The sequence below is a fragment of the Apiotrichum porosum genome, assembly GCF_003942205.1.
Source record: "Apiotrichum porosum strain DSM 27194 chromosome Unknown scaffold_3, whole genome shotgun sequence".
Classification (NCBI taxonomy): domain Eukaryota; kingdom Fungi; phylum Basidiomycota; class Tremellomycetes; order Trichosporonales; family Trichosporonaceae; genus Apiotrichum; species Apiotrichum porosum.
In genome coordinates this window covers 305,129-319,059 of record NW_021167110.1, presented here as the reverse complement: position 1 = coordinate 319,059, position 13,931 = coordinate 305,129, and the positions used below count along the sequence as shown (strand labels likewise).

Here is a 13,931-nt window from a genome sequence, read left to right as displayed (position 1 = left end):
TCCGGCGGCCTTGACAAGTTACACTGCATCTGTACTACATACCCTCCTGTCATATTCGCCATGCATCATCCCACGTTCTTCAACCCCTTTGCTTTTCACTCGCTCAAGCGGCGCTTCATGTCGTCGAGGAGCTCCCACATCTCGACATGATCCTTACAGTCCTTCTGCAAGCCGTTCATCAGGCGGTCAATGACGAGAGTTGGCGACCTGCCCGCCTTGAGGTCCTCACTCAAGTCAAGGTAGCGGCGCATTGCCTGACACTGCGAGTCAAGGCCGCGGCGGATGATGGCGTCGAGGTCGTCAGCGCTGGGAGCCGTCGAGCTGGTGTCCTTGACTGCCACGTGGTTGCCGGTCGCGTCCGTCTTGGTCTGGGCGGTCTTGCTGGACTCGCCGGGCTTGCCAGAGACAGGACCGATGCTGCGGAAGTCGGCGTAGCGGTTGCGAACCGCGATGCGCTGGGCGTTGAAAGTGGTCAAGTCGACGATTTCCGAGAGCCACGACTCAGTAACGGCTGTTTCGACGGTGTAAACATTGCCCGTAAACTCGGATGCCAAAGGGCATCGGTAGCCCATCACACAGCATCTATCGCACGACGGACGGTAGGCGTGGTGACCATCTTGCGTGAGGCTGAAGACGGTGGTACAACACTGAATGCCCTCAGTCTTGCAAGTCGGGCAAGCGATGAAGAGGCTGCTTGTCAATAGGAGAGACAACTCAGTACTCACTCGTACAGGCTTGGGCCGCCATCTGGGACCCTGCACTTGATTCCAAACGCCTGCATGGGGGAACCGTCAGGGGGGGGGGTCGACCATGTTGATGAAAGACGAGGGGATGGAAACAGGGAAAAGGTGGATGTGACAAGGAAAGTGGCCAAAGTGGATGTCACAAGGAAAGTGCAAGGAAGGTGAGGAGAAAGGAGACGAAACCAAAGTGACTGTAACGGCATGATAGGCTCCCTCAGCCAGAGCCTTCTTCCTTCGACCCTTCTCTTTGCCAAACATGCCTCCCAGCCATCACCACTCGACGTTCCGCTTACGCAGACACTATACAATGTACACTGTCGGACCCATACTGGTGCGATGCGCATCACGGATGCAACCACACACAACAGGCCGTCGTTCACCAGTATCTCCAGCTGGCTAAGGTCACCATCGAAGAGAAGCAGAATGCCCATAAGAGCTTCTTCCTGCGTGCGAAGAACACCGGTGTCGCTGCCGGAAAGGCGGCGGACCAGGAGAAGTGAGGTAGGCCTGGGCGCCTTCTGTGACCGCTTTGCGCATGCAACATGACGGCGCCGCTCAAGAAGCTCCATTGCACCTAACGTTGCCTCCACTCAATGAAGATTTTGCTTCGTACTCCAGAGCGCCAGAGCCATTGCTGTCAGCATCTCTCATTTCGAGTTTAACAGTAAATCGTGCAGTATTGTCAAGGCCAGCAAGGGTGGCTATCGACCCCCCTGCTCCTCGAGCTCCTTGCTATTAAAGACTCAAACGACAGCTAGCATCGCATACATTGACAGTCTGTTGGACAGTATAACTGGCAAGCATGACAGTAAGGTACACCTACAGAGCTACGGACATGTGGGGCAGCAACGGAAAGTACGGAAAGTTCGAACTTTTTCTTAGAGGGTTGGAAGGCGGGCTGAGGAAGGGAGGGTCCGTTGCATATTACAAACCTCCTCCCATTAGACCCTCTCCGATGACTTCTTCGCCACTGCCCTCGCCTTGGCAAGAAGCGTTTCCACCTCCTCGGGCGTGCGCGTCTGTTGTAAGCGAGGAGTAGTACGCGGCATACGCTCCACGTGTCAGCTTTAGCCACTGAATCACTGGGGATCTACTGTGCATACCTGGTTCATCTTGCTGCCCTCGAAGCCGTCCACCTTGTTGGGGCGCGAGCCGTCCACCGAGCCGTCCACCTTGGCCTTGACCTGTCAGCTGCAATCACTGCCGGTGACCTACGGTACGCACCTTCTTCGCCTCACCACCCTCCGAGGCATCATCCATCCACCTGCGCTTGTGCTGCTGGCGAATCTTGGATCGTTGCGCGTTGAAGGCGTCCAGGTCCTTGGCAACGGGCACTGGACGGGGAAGCGTAGGGGGGCGCCAAGGGTCCAGAGGGCTCCAGTAGTGCGCGAGGCGTCTGGGCATGGGACACCCTTCGCGTGACATCCAAAGCATCCCGGGTGGTAGGCCATGTTGGGGACCTCGGACAAGCGGAATGCCGTGCTCTTACAGGGGAGACCGGTATTGCAGTTCACGCAGGGGACAAAAAGACTGGAGAAGGTCAGGATGCTAGACGATGAATGTGGCACGTACTCGTAACTGCCAGTGGCGTTTAGTTTGCCGACCCACTCCATGGGAGCGCGGTCGTAAGGCGCCATGGTAAAGAAGGGATAAGGGATGGAGGAATTGTTGGATGGGGTGGCTGGGATGGATGGGTGGATGGGTAGATGGGTGGATGGAGAGGGTGAGAGTGAGAGTGAGAGTGAGAGTGAGAGTGAGAACGAGAATGGGAGTGATGGTTGACGGTTGACGTGTGCAGGGGTGATCGATTTGATCCGCGGGTCAACGCGCCGGCCAGCTGGCCGTACCCACCATGGGGCTGGCGCGCCTTTTGCGCCCTCCCTCGGCTGGCGGCTTGTTTTCCCACTGCGTATCGTCTGTCTTTACGTTGTACGAATACACAACGAGTAGGGCACCTGCCTCTAGCTGCCAGTCAGCAGTTCGCTAGATCGCCTTCCAGGCGTGTGTTCACATGCTGTACAAGCCATCACAGCCGCCGCTATATGGCGGGTCCGAGTGCTTTTAGCAGGTTGTTCCCGTGTCTCCAAGTCGTGTTTACCCACACCTTCACATCTGCACACATCCACACAATGAGCAGTGCATCTCCCTCACCTCCGCCTTCTCTACTTACTCGTCATCGTCCGCGCCAGCGTCTGGAAAAGTACCTCGCAAGAGGATTCCCGGCCCATCAGTGTTCCCAACGGTCACTCTGGAGTGCGTTGTGCACTGCTGCTGATGGATACATGCTGACATTTGGCAGAACCTTCCAGGCCGCATACTCTGCCTACGCAGAGTCGTTACCTCAAAACAAGTTCAAGACGTTTGTCATCATCCTGCCGTCCGTCAAGAACCCGTGCCACTCGCCGAACGCCGCCCACCACATCAAGGAACGATTCTTCAGCACGACCAAACTCGCCGTCCACGTCACCATCGCGATTGAGGACCTTACCGCCCTCTGGGGCTGGGACGACATCAAAATTGGGTGAGTTGATCCGCATGCCTCCTGTTGCACATGGCTAAACATGCAGCTCCTGGCTCCAGACGATTATGAACCACAACCGCCAAGTGAAGGCGTCGAAGTACACTGGGTTTATCCTGGTGTGGCTTGGGACTGCTCTCCCACATTGTTTTGACCTCCGGGCCGTTGTTTAGAAGCTTCAGAGGCTCCTTCAGCTTACCAAGTACGCGCCACCGTTCGAGGCCGAGGCCGAGGTTCTTGACCATGGGCGCACCGAACTGCGCCCCCACGACGAGGAGCTATCTCCCGCCACCGAGCTGCGAAGCCTGGCAATTGTCAACCAGTGCATGAAGGTTGGTTCCTGCCGACCGTACTCATCCAGGTTCTTACATACCCCAGAACCTTAACATGTCCGACGAAAAGGTCAGGCACTACGCTTTTACCGAGAAGAAACGTCTGCATGCCGCCATGGGCCAGGGCGACGTCGCGTACATCGCGCTCACCGTCGGTAAGTGCGTATGTGGGGGGGCGAGTGTGACCAATCGTTTAGGCATGGGCCTTGGATGTCACGATGACCTCGAACCCCCTTCCGCTGCCGCCAAGACCGACACGTATGTACATACTGTCTACAAGGTAAGTCAAGGTCTTGCACTACGGTATGCCCATATTGCAGGATCGCAGGATCGCAGGAGCGCGTGGCTTGCATGGAATTGCAGGATCGGAGACACCCCACACGGCCCATACTGTTAGGGCCTTAGGGGGTGCCACACACATATGTAAAACCCTCATATCTATTTATTTTTTTCTGTACATAGTATTTAAATTGTAATTTCCTGCAGTTTTATCTTCACTCTGCATTCTTCTTCCTTCCGACACACACATACCCCACACATGCACCTGGTGATCAGCAGCCTCGAATGTCTCATCCACTTTGCTATTCCCACATATAACAATATAACAATCACTTCCATACAAAAATCACTTCCATACAACAATCACTTCCATACAACAATCACACAAATGGCAGCACCCGACACCGTCTCCTCACCCACGTGAGCCGTCTCGCCTTGATGCCATCCAAGCCGAATCCGCACTGACGCAACATGCAGATCGTTTTCGCAGGTCGTGGAGCAGTTTTGCGCCACGCGCAAGGTGTTGCCCAATAACTGGTCCACCGACATGATCAGCCCATGTCATGGACCAGGTTCTACTATCGTTCTCAACATGCAGGCGGCGTCTCGGGCGGTCGAGATTGCTATCGACGAAGTGTTTAAGGCTGGGCGCTTGACAAGGAGCCAGATTAGGTATGTTGGCACTCACTGAACGAACTGATCTTGTTGCTGACTCCACAGACTGCGCTTCATGTCACAGGCATCAGCCGCGCCTGACCACCTCGAGATCGCGACATACCTGTATATCGGTAAGAGACCAAGTGACGAAACGTGCTGACGGGGGAGCATACAGGTGTCGCGTTTTCTTTCTGGACCTCCCGCTCCTCAACGACGTCCGCGAGCGCGTCTGGGATTTGCTCCCCTTCACTCGCTACATCGTCCCCTGCGACCAGGACATGGAAGCAGAGATCCTTGCAGAGGAGCTCAAGGGTGCGTGGAACACGGCCACAAGCAGACCATGTCCCGCCACAGAACGCACAGCTAACAAACACCATTAGACCTAGTAACAAGGGTGCCTTTGACGACAAGGCGCTTTGGTTTTTGGGTTGAAGTGGCGGCTTCACTCCTCGACATGAGCTCTGAAGACCTCACAAGCTTGTCCCGCGCGCTGCCTCGAGCTCAGACGACAGCCTGGCTGCAAAAAGCGGTCATCGGTCACCTGAGCTGTATGTAACTGTCGTTAAACACAACTGACGCCAGTGTTGGCTACATTGTCCGTCTCGGTCCTGGCCGACAAGAAGATGCCAGGGGGGGCCGGACACGCCATCTATGCCCACCGCGCGAGTATCAAGCGCCGAGTGGCAAGCCGTGAGTGGATGATTCGTGACGCCCCTTTTTGAGTCTTCGTTCTGATATCGCAGTGCTGAGGCAGATCCGAACCGGAACGCTGTCCCCAGCGTCGGACTCCGACTTCCAGCCCCCTTCCCCTCCGCCGCCGCTGTGCCAGGCAGCTCCAGCGAGCGGACCTCACCTTCGCTTCGGCCTCCGTCCTCGCCACCGGCCAACCCATGGCCTTGCTTCCTTGCCAGTAGAGAAACTTGTGGCGGTCATTCGCCGATGGCGCCGCGGCCGCGCAAGTACGGTCTGCGTGGCAAGACGGCGACACCCCCTCCCATCGACGCACAGCGCATGAGCCGGTTCATGCCCACGTCGTACGCCGTCCCAAGCTCCCCCCTCTCCGACTTGCCTGAAGTCTCTGACTGACTGCATGTGCTCTCTCTCTCTGTAATATAGCTACCGTTATGCATACATGTACTACTGCTCCTCCTGTTCGCGGAGCGCCCGGACTTGGTCCAGCAACGCCACAGTCTCCTGGGCGGTCCTGACGAGAATGTCTTCGTACACCTCCAAGATCTCACCCTGGGTTCCCTGGTGTCGCCTCAAGTACGACGTGCCGTTGCGCATGTCCTCGTCCATGCGGTCGCGGAGCCGCGCGATGGGGAGCATGTCGGAGCCAAACGCGTGGACATCGTCGTGGCCCGTGAGCGGAGGCTCATCGCCGTCATCCTCCTCAATCGACTGGAGGGAATCGGACGAATCATCGCCTTCACTCATCTTCACGTCGTCCATGTCGTCCTGGCCCTCGTTGGCGTTGCGAGACAACAGGTGAGCCTGGTATCTCGCAACGGACACAGGGGACAGCAGCACGGCCTCTGGAGACGAAGAGGCCGGTTCGTCCATGTCGTCGTCCGAGGAAGGCCCGGCCAGGAACAGTGGCGAGCCTTCGGTGGGCGGACGGTGGGCCACTGGCGAGGAGTGGGCCGGGGCAAGGGCAGGGGACGAGAGCGCAGAGGACGAGTGCGCAGGGGACGAGTGCGCGGGGGGAGGGGACGAGTGCGGGGGAGGAGGGGAGGGGGACGCGGTCTGGTCACCGTCACCCCTTTCGTCGAACGGGTTGCCCCCCTCTTCGCTGATAATGGGAGGCATGGACCACGCCAAGGGCTGGGTGGGTGGCCATGCCGCAGAGGACGAACCGGCTTCGGTCGACCATGGCGAAGGGTCGGTCGCCGGCCACGACGCAGAGGAAGGACGAGGCGCGGTCCACGCCGAGGGGTCGGTCGTCGGCCACGCCGCAGAAGAGAAACGAGGTGAGGTCGACGACGGCGCCGAAGAAGAGTGATGGGCGGTCGACCACACCGAGGGGTCGGTCGCGGACCACGGCACCGAGGAAGAGCGAGGTGCAGGTGGCGCGTCTCGTGCGAGGTACGCAGCCTCGGCTGCGGCCTGTAGTCGTTGAGTTTCTGGGTCCTGCAATCCTTCTTCACCGGTGCCCACTTACCTCCTGCTTCGCTTTCCATGTTGCCCGCTGGGCACGCATCCTATTCTTGAACGAGTCACGGGACTCGTTGACAAGATAGACGCTCGGAGGTTGCTCGAGCGTTCCCGACGTCCAGTAGTGGGGACCACTTCTGGAGTCGTCGGGGCACGCAATTCCCTTCCTCTCGCAGGCAATGCAGCCCGGGTGGTAAAGGTAACCCTCAAACTCGGTCATGAAGAAAGGCCCTGCTCTCGCAGGTGACCTCTGTGCACTCCATGCAAGGGACTCTGAGCCTGTCTGTCAGGAATCTGGGTCCCCCCACAAGGCGTCGATGAGAGTCTTTGGCCTCAAGTACAAGCTGCCAAATGTCACAATCACGTACAGGTGAGTATTCAGCTGTCACTTTCACTTACAAGAGGGCTCCTCCAACCTTGCGACCCTTGCCTGAGCGCGGGACAGCGCTGTGAAAGCGCACCCTTCCATCTCACCGCAGACGGCAACCACGTCCACCGTCCGATATGCAACCAATGCCGGAGCCTGCGCCGCTCGTGCAACTTGGCATCCGAGTGTAGCGGCCAGGTTTATCGTATCGCAGACGCCCAAGCGACGAGTCCATTGTTCGACACCGGGGGCACGGACAGGTTCAGTGAAGAGCGCCGTGCCGTGCCCAGCCATGGCCCCCTTACCGTTTCCCCCAACCCGAATCTCAAGAGCTCGACCGACCCCAAGAACCTCAAGACATAGAGGCAGCATCAACTTCCACCAAGTCCCCTAGGCTCTCCCCCGCGCAAGCGCGCCCAAGTTGCCTCCAACCGCCTCCCAGCCCCCGACACTCCTGCCCCCGAGACTGCGGTAACCGAGACGCCCGAGATCCCCTCATCCAGTACCCCTCCGTCCGTCAGACTGGCAAGGCTGCGCGCCCCCCGTCCCACCGACCCGGCAGTTGACAAGGATGATCAGATGGATAGGTCGCCGCCCATCAAACGCCTTCTGCTTGACATGCGTGAATCGAAACAGCAAGCACTCGGCCTTATCGACAGCTTGCTCTATGACATGGAAGCGGGAATGGCGCCGACCGTCGCAATGGCCGACTTGCGAATGTTGACCGAGGACGAGTGCCCTGAGGCATTGACAATCCTTGCCCGTCTCGACGTCATGAGGAGCGGCGCACGGGATGTCGTTTAGATGGTTGGGAGTGTACCTGGTCGGATTATGCTTTGTGAATATATGACGCTATGCATGTGTGTTTGGGCTCCTGCAAGGTCCAAGTATATGTGCGTGTTGCCGGCATATCTAACGCTGCCTTCTGTTCGCTTCTAGCATCCGAGGAGGCATAAGAACGACGCAACAATATCACAGCTACATTCATCCATCCAGGGGGGGGCTACTTTAAGTAACTTTAAGAGTGGCACCGCCACTCCACCAGCCATGGCCGGTGACCCACTCAAACATGGATCACCAAGCCTAATCCATTTCGACATCGACCACCTCAGCAGCTCATCATGTCTGCTGCAGACCCCCCGCACCTCTCTTATCTCCCAAAGTGATTCCGATCACCTCGCTCCCATCCATGGCGAGTCCTCGCTGATCCAACGTGCAGGTCGTTCTCGGCGGTCGTGGCCAAGTCCTGCGAGGTGCGCAAGTCGTTGCCCCAAGCTTGGCTACTCGACTTCCCAAATCCTTGCCACATCCCCGGTTCTATGGTCAATTTGGACAGAGCCGTTGCTTCCCGTGCGATTGACATGTCAATTGCTGAGGTCTTAACGGCAGGCCGCCTCACCACCAAGCAGATACGGTGAGTTGACATTCACACAGGAATTGATCGTGGGCTGACTCTGTAGGCTGCGGTTTATGGAGCAGGCCAGTTCCGCTCCTGACCATCTGGAGATCATAACCTACCTCTACATCGGTGAGAACCCATGTGACTCTATGTGCTGACCCAGGTAGGCTATAAGTGCCAAATCTTCTTCCACGACCTTGCATCACTCGGTGCGGTTCGGAGCCGTGTCGCCCAGCTACTCCCCTTCACGCGCTATCGAGCCCTCGAAGGGCAAGACAACGAGATTGAGAGGCAGGGTAAAACCGTGAAGGGTACGTCGAACACAACACACGGTACACGGCCACAATCACGCACGCTGACACGGTTAGACCTGCATGAAACAGCTGAAAAAGTTGATGACAAGACACACACTAAGACGATCTGCTTCTCCCTCTCGCCCGCGGCCGCCCTGCTCGACATCTCCTCTGCCGATCTCAAGGCTCTTGCCGGCATCGCGCGATCTCAAGGAACCGCTTGGCTGCAGAGGGGAGTCATTGGCCATCTTGGCGGTACGTTACTGTTGTCAAAACATAATTGACGCCAGTACTTGCCACCTCCACGGTATCGGTCCTTTGCGACTGGCAGACGAGTAAAGGGAGGTTCGCTCACAGAGAAGCCGCAAAGCGTAGAGTCGCAATCTGTGAGTGGCTGAGACGAGCTCATTGTTCTGATATTGCAGTGTTCGACCGCTTGCGTGCTAAGACGCTGCCGCCACATGTCGGCAAGCCCCTTCCACCGCCATTCTCCTCAGTCGCAGAAATGCCAGTCGATGCGCTTCAGCCTCTACTGCCTTCCCGATTTGGCATGCGTACGCGCCCGCGCCAGGAGAAGAGTTACCTGGGAATAAACGACCTTGATTTTATTGCTTGGGCGCGTCAGATCACCCCCCCGCCACAACGGTTCGCTTTGGTGTTCCAGCGCCTGCAGCCGCAGCAAGTCATGGTCGGGGTCCCGACGCCTCACAAGATTGTCGACCATATGATCAAGGCCCAGAGGTTCTTATATTGCGTGCGTTGGAATGGAGGTGGAAACTACACATGGGAGGAGCGCGCCGGCTTGCAGGAGAGCGCTGTGCGCTCATATTGGAGTGCCATCGATGAGGGCCGTCCACCGCCAAAGGCATGGGTACGGCAGCCATTCGTGTCGCGATCCCGCCACTCCCCCGACCTCCATCGCCATTCTCATTGGCACCCCCTACACAACCCGTCACAGCAGCAAACTCTCGGAAACGTGCAGGCTCCCCTGCCCCTCCGTCGGCGCACAACCGCTCGAAGAGGAGACGTCTTGCGTCCTCCCCTTCGCAATCACCGCACGAGGATGAGCAGGAAGACGAAGACGAAGTTGACAAGAAAGACATGAATGTGGACGAGCTGGACGAGTCCTGCGACTAGAGCGAGATTGGCACCCCCAGCCCCCGCGTCGAATCTCGCCGCCCAGGCCTGCGCGCCGTCGTTCAGAGGCCCTACACCGACTACGAGTTGACCCCCTCGCCCACGTAGTTATGCAATATGATACAGTACCCTCATGATGATATTATTTGTGCATAACCTGTGCTACATGTATGTACAACCAGACATCCAACACTTACTCCGGCAAGTTGGCCAGACCCTTCCTGGTCTCTTCCAGGATGACACTCGCGGCCGCCATTGCTCTGACGACAATGTCCTGGGTGGCCTCCAGTGTCTCCCGCTCAGTTCCGCCGTGCTCCGCAAAGTACGCGAGAGCCAGCAGGCGATCCTCGTTGATGCTGTCCGTCCAGACGGCGATGTTGTTGAGGGGGCCATTGTTTGCGCCGCCCTCGCCGGGACCAATGTTGGCATGCAGTTCAAACGGGTCCTGAGGCACTCCCATATCTTCGTCGCTCGCATCGTCCATCCTCTCGTCATCGTTCCTGCTCTCGACATTGTCCATCCTCTTGGCATCGTCACCCACTGGTGTTGCCGAGCCGTCAAAGGCCCACCCCCTATCGCCACAGTCCAAGGCGCCTGTGAAGATGCGCTCAGAGAGAGTTCGGAAACGTTGACGACCGGACTCTGCGCGCAAGCTTGCCAGGCGTCCCTGGCTGGTAGTCTGCAGGGTGTGCTGGGCTGCGCCGATGTCACAGGTCGCCAAGACTGGATGTGGGTTAGTTCAACCTCCCAGAATCAACTCAAAGAAGGACGTACTGTTCATCAGGCCAATGTACTGCCTGTCCAATGGGTTGCTCGTACTCCGACCGTCGGCCTCAGCGTCGTTGTCGGCCACCACCAGCTCCTCCAGCCACGTGGCATTATGTCTCAGGTGCAGGTGCTTCCATGTCAGCGGTTTCAAGGACGGACAGCTTACACGCAGGGCAAGCTCAAGGCTGCGGGTGACGAGCGCTCTTTTCTCGTCCGCCCAGACCCAAGTGCGCACGGCGTTGTCTGGCTGGTCAGTGAGGCTAATGTACACGTACGCACCCTTGTGCTTCTCGGACTGCGTCAGCTCGTCCTTGAGTGGCCCTTGAGGCAAGGCACAGAAGCGAGTGTCGGGCAAGAAGGCCAGGAAATTGTCCTTGACCATTTGCAATTTCGAGAATTGGAGGAAGAGCTGACCCATGTTGACTATCAGCAGATAGAACGCGTTGTCGACCACCTCGCTCTCTGCGACGGCAGACTCCAGATATAGGCGGATCTGGTCATCGGTGAGGAGCGCCGGGGCAAAAAAATCCGCAACCATGCCCTCGACCAGGCGGACGAGCTCGTCGCGTTTGCGCGGGTGCAGGTCAATCAATCGGTCGACAAAAAGTACGGGTTGCAAGTGTTGTTGAACCGAGTTCTGGTGATCTTCAGACCGCTGGCCACGAGTGCCTCGCCACGAGCGCCTCGCCAAACGACCTGAAAGTCAGCCCTTGATGTTTCCTGCTGCAGTGCGGGTGGGTCATCTATGTACCAGTTTTCACGCAACTTGCGCTCCTTGGACTTGACAACGGGCGGCAGGGGACGGCGAGCCTCCCCTAAAGAAGTGATGTTGTTCTTGGGGCTAGGTGGCCTCCCCGCATGAGCTCCTCAAAGGTGAGGCTCTCGGGGATGGACATTTGTGGTAAGAGTAAAGATGTCGGGGGAAGTACAATGTACTGTACAGTGCATAACAATGTCAGTGATCAGTGATCGGTAGTGCTGCTTGTTGGGTGTGACAACTGACGCGACCAAACGGACGTCGGCCGATTTCCGCGTCCTCCACCTGCGGCCGCTGGCCCCGGCTCTCCAGCGCTTTGTTGGGGGTGGCCACCTGGCAACCTACATATGAGTGAGCGTGGCGACATCTGTAGAAGCACATGGCATCTGTCAACACCAGGGCATTTGTTAAACAGAAGATGTCGCGTGCGATCTCTTGAAGAATAACAGAATACATACTGTACATCACACGTCACACAGAAAGCTCATTGACAAGGCGATGCATACCCTATAACGCCGAGACTAAGCCCCTTTCCCACTAGGCGCGATCCAGCTTGCTCATGCTCTGCTTCAACTTCTCCATGGTGCCCTTCCACCCATGCTCGTGGGCCTCTTCAGCTGTTCTGTCAGATCATTACTGTACTCATCCGCAACTCACAGAACATGAGCCAGAAATTTTCCTTTGTCTCGTGTTGCGCGTATCTTCAAGTAGACAGGGGTGGTGGGGTGTGACGAGCTGGTCCGCAACGTCCATCATGGTTTTCCGAGCGAGTCGTGCACCTCGGCCTGTGAATGATGTGCCCGGGGTTGAGCTGGAGACAACCAGCAGCGTTTACACTCCAGGAAGCCGCAGCTGATGTCGAGCAAGACTACATGTTACCCCGGCACAATGTTTCATAACTCACCATCTTCGACATGCATGTCCGCGGAGAGCGGGTTGGCAAAGACGTCCTCGCTCCGGTACCCAAGACGACAGCCTAGACTGATCAGCGCTGCGCGATGGTGGTGGAGGACAAAGCCTACTTCGGCTGGGGAACTGCAACTCACAAATGTGGAGGGCTGTAAAGCTCAAGGCGACTTCTGCCATACAAAAAGGTGCGTCGCGACATTTTCCCCTGCGCACCATATCCTCAAGATGGGTTGGAGTGACTTGGAACGTCTGGGTCAGGTAAGTACGGAACAATCGACAAAGAGTTGGGCAACCAGCGCTCGGGTCACGTACCTGGGGACATGTCAGGAAAAGCGGGCATGGAGCATGGAACAGGGGCTAGGTGCTCACCTCCAGTGTGCCGTTGATTGTGCTGAGTCGGCCCTGCTCTAGCTCGGGACTGAGCGGTTCGTGGTGATGACGTGGAGGCATGCTTGTGGTCTTGAGTTGCGCGAGCTCCAGAGGGGAAGGCGGCGCAAAGTCGGTGAGGGGGAGAAGGCGCTTGAGCTCGTTGGCGGTATCCCAGAGCGTCTGCGTGTTTGGCAGTGCGCACCCTAACCAGATAAGAACGAGGACTCGGTACTTGGTAGCGCTATACCCATTCTCGACATCGACGGCGGTCCAAAGCCATTGGCTTTGGTGCGTCAGTGTCGGGTTCAGGTTCTGTTAAGAGCAGTAACTCGCCCAATCTTCTCGTTTGTCCAGCCCCAGCAACGTGTCAGGTCATTGACGGCGTTTGTGAGACCAGCAGCGAGCTCGAGATCGGACGTGGTGTGATGTTTCACGGTGGCGAGTGCACAAATGTCGGAAGCCGGATTGTTGATGGCCCACAGTGGCCACAGTGGGGTCACAGTAACGGCAAGTTCGCTGTTCCTGTCCACAAAGCTCTTGAATGATTTAATGTAGATGCTCTCAAGTCGTCAACGAATGTTTACGGGAGATTTGGGTATGGGCAGCGGCTTGGAAACCAGAGCTACTGTACAGACTTTTGAGGAAAGAGAATGGGGCATGGGAGTTGCCACGCAAAAGGACGCAGGCCGGGAGGGGGCTCGACATCCAGGTAATGCTGGATACGGCGCTTGGGGTCGGGCCGGCTCGGGGGAGGGGGGTAAGCTGGGTGTCGAGGTCGAGGTCGACATTTTGTGTGGAAACAGTGGTACAGTGACCAGTGGAAGCGTTAAAGCGTTGAAGCAAACGTGTTCCGTCCGCGCAAGCGATGTAGGTGTCTCTTGTTCCCACGCGTATGTACACACACCCACACACGCGTGCGCGGGGCACCGCCTGCCACCCGAGGGGGGGGGGGGGGGTGGCCTCTCGCCCCGCCAGCACGCGTCGGCACAGGGGGCTGCCACTGGCCACTGGCGAGAGACAGCTGCCAGCACCGGCCGTACGGGTGCCTCTAGTCCACATATCACTTTATCAACACTATTCCATGCATTCACAGCCCCCTCTCCACCACTTGGCCGCTTGGTGACAGCGGCTGACCGGGGGAAGGCGCGTTCTGCTGCAAGTATTTGGTTCCGTAACGAGAGTGTGAACGTGCACGCCTGCACCAGCTAGAGTACGATCATCTCTCTTTTTGTCTGTATACACCATCCAT

At 57.5% G+C, this 13,931-nt stretch overlaps 9 protein-coding genes across 9 annotated transcripts; 6 read left to right on the top strand and 3 right to left on the bottom strand.

The window, feature by feature from the left end:
* Window positions 1-146: 146 nt before the first annotated feature.
* Window positions 147-704, top strand: EHS24_005717 (uncharacterized protein; the record flags this gene model as incomplete). Its single annotated transcript, XM_028621204.1, has 1 exon — window positions 147-704. One exon carries the CDS (start codon window positions 147-149, stop codon window positions 702-704), a length of 558 nt encoding a protein of 185 aa, XP_028477656.1.
* A 75-nt stretch (window positions 705-779) lies between these two features.
* Window positions 780-1,243, top strand: EHS24_005716 (uncharacterized protein; the record flags this gene model as incomplete). Its single annotated transcript, XM_028621203.1, has 2 exons — window positions 780-904; window positions 952-1,243. 2 exons carry the CDS (start codon window positions 780-782, stop codon window positions 1,241-1,243), a joined length of 417 nt encoding a protein of 138 aa, XP_028477655.1.
* A 441-nt stretch (window positions 1,244-1,684) lies between these two features.
* EHS24_005715 (uncharacterized protein) lies at window positions 1,685-2,380 on the bottom strand (the record flags this gene model as incomplete). Its single annotated transcript, XM_028621202.1, has 5 exons — window positions 1,685-1,795; window positions 1,847-1,921; window positions 1,968-2,077; window positions 2,233-2,273; window positions 2,316-2,380. The coding sequence occupies 5 exons, from the start codon at window positions 2,378-2,380 to the stop codon at window positions 1,685-1,687; spliced, it is 402 nt and encodes a 133-aa protein (XP_028477654.1).
* Window positions 2,381-2,872: 492 nt separating this feature from the next.
* Window positions 2,873-4,062, top strand: EHS24_005714 (uncharacterized protein; the record flags this gene model as incomplete). Its single annotated transcript, XM_028621201.1, has 6 exons — window positions 2,873-3,264; window positions 3,311-3,380; window positions 3,435-3,593; window positions 3,640-3,748; window positions 3,791-3,851; window positions 4,056-4,062. 6 exons carry the CDS (start codon window positions 2,873-2,875, stop codon window positions 4,060-4,062), a joined length of 798 nt encoding a protein of 265 aa, XP_028477653.1.
* A 198-nt stretch (window positions 4,063-4,260) lies between these two features.
* EHS24_005713 (uncharacterized protein) lies at window positions 4,261-5,544 on the top strand (the record flags this gene model as incomplete). The annotated part of the gene is made up of 7 exons (XM_028621200.1): window positions 4,261-4,292; window positions 4,350-4,544; window positions 4,593-4,652; window positions 4,705-4,841; window positions 4,910-5,077; window positions 5,112-5,219; window positions 5,273-5,544. 7 exons carry the CDS (start codon window positions 4,261-4,263, stop codon window positions 5,542-5,544), a joined length of 972 nt encoding a protein of 323 aa, XP_028477652.1.
* A 122-nt stretch (window positions 5,545-5,666) lies between these two features.
* EHS24_005712 (uncharacterized protein) lies at window positions 5,667-6,709 on the bottom strand (the record flags this gene model as incomplete). The annotated part of the gene is made up of 2 exons (XM_028621199.1): window positions 5,667-6,628; window positions 6,691-6,709. The coding sequence occupies 2 exons, from the start codon at window positions 6,707-6,709 to the stop codon at window positions 5,667-5,669; spliced, it is 981 nt and encodes a 326-aa protein (XP_028477651.1).
* Window positions 6,710-6,901: 192 nt separating this feature from the next.
* On the top strand, window positions 6,902-7,854 carry EHS24_005711 (uncharacterized protein; the record flags this gene model as incomplete). The annotated part of the gene is made up of 2 exons (XM_028621198.1): window positions 6,902-7,053; window positions 7,437-7,854. 2 exons carry the CDS (start codon window positions 6,902-6,904, stop codon window positions 7,852-7,854), a joined length of 570 nt encoding a protein of 189 aa, XP_028477650.1.
* A 317-nt stretch (window positions 7,855-8,171) lies between these two features.
* On the top strand, window positions 8,172-9,879 carry EHS24_005710 (uncharacterized protein; the record flags this gene model as incomplete). The annotated part of the gene is made up of 8 exons (XM_028621197.1): window positions 8,172-8,212; window positions 8,270-8,464; window positions 8,511-8,578; window positions 8,617-8,760; window positions 8,818-8,997; window positions 9,168-9,296; window positions 9,368-9,496; window positions 9,590-9,879. The coding sequence occupies 8 exons, from the start codon at window positions 8,172-8,174 to the stop codon at window positions 9,877-9,879; spliced, it is 1,176 nt and encodes a 391-aa protein (XP_028477649.1).
* A 193-nt stretch (window positions 9,880-10,072) lies between these two features.
* Window positions 10,073-13,470, bottom strand: EHS24_005709 (uncharacterized protein; the record flags this gene model as incomplete). The annotated part of the gene is made up of 10 exons (XM_028621196.1): window positions 10,073-10,602; window positions 10,654-10,777; window positions 10,814-10,890; window positions 10,927-11,284; window positions 11,325-11,343; window positions 11,399-11,462; window positions 12,309-12,380; window positions 12,451-12,562; window positions 12,683-12,965; window positions 13,406-13,470. The coding sequence occupies 10 exons, from the start codon at window positions 13,468-13,470 to the stop codon at window positions 10,073-10,075; spliced, it is 1,704 nt and encodes a 567-aa protein (XP_028477648.1).
* Between the last annotated feature and the right edge of the window lie 461 nt (window positions 13,471-13,931).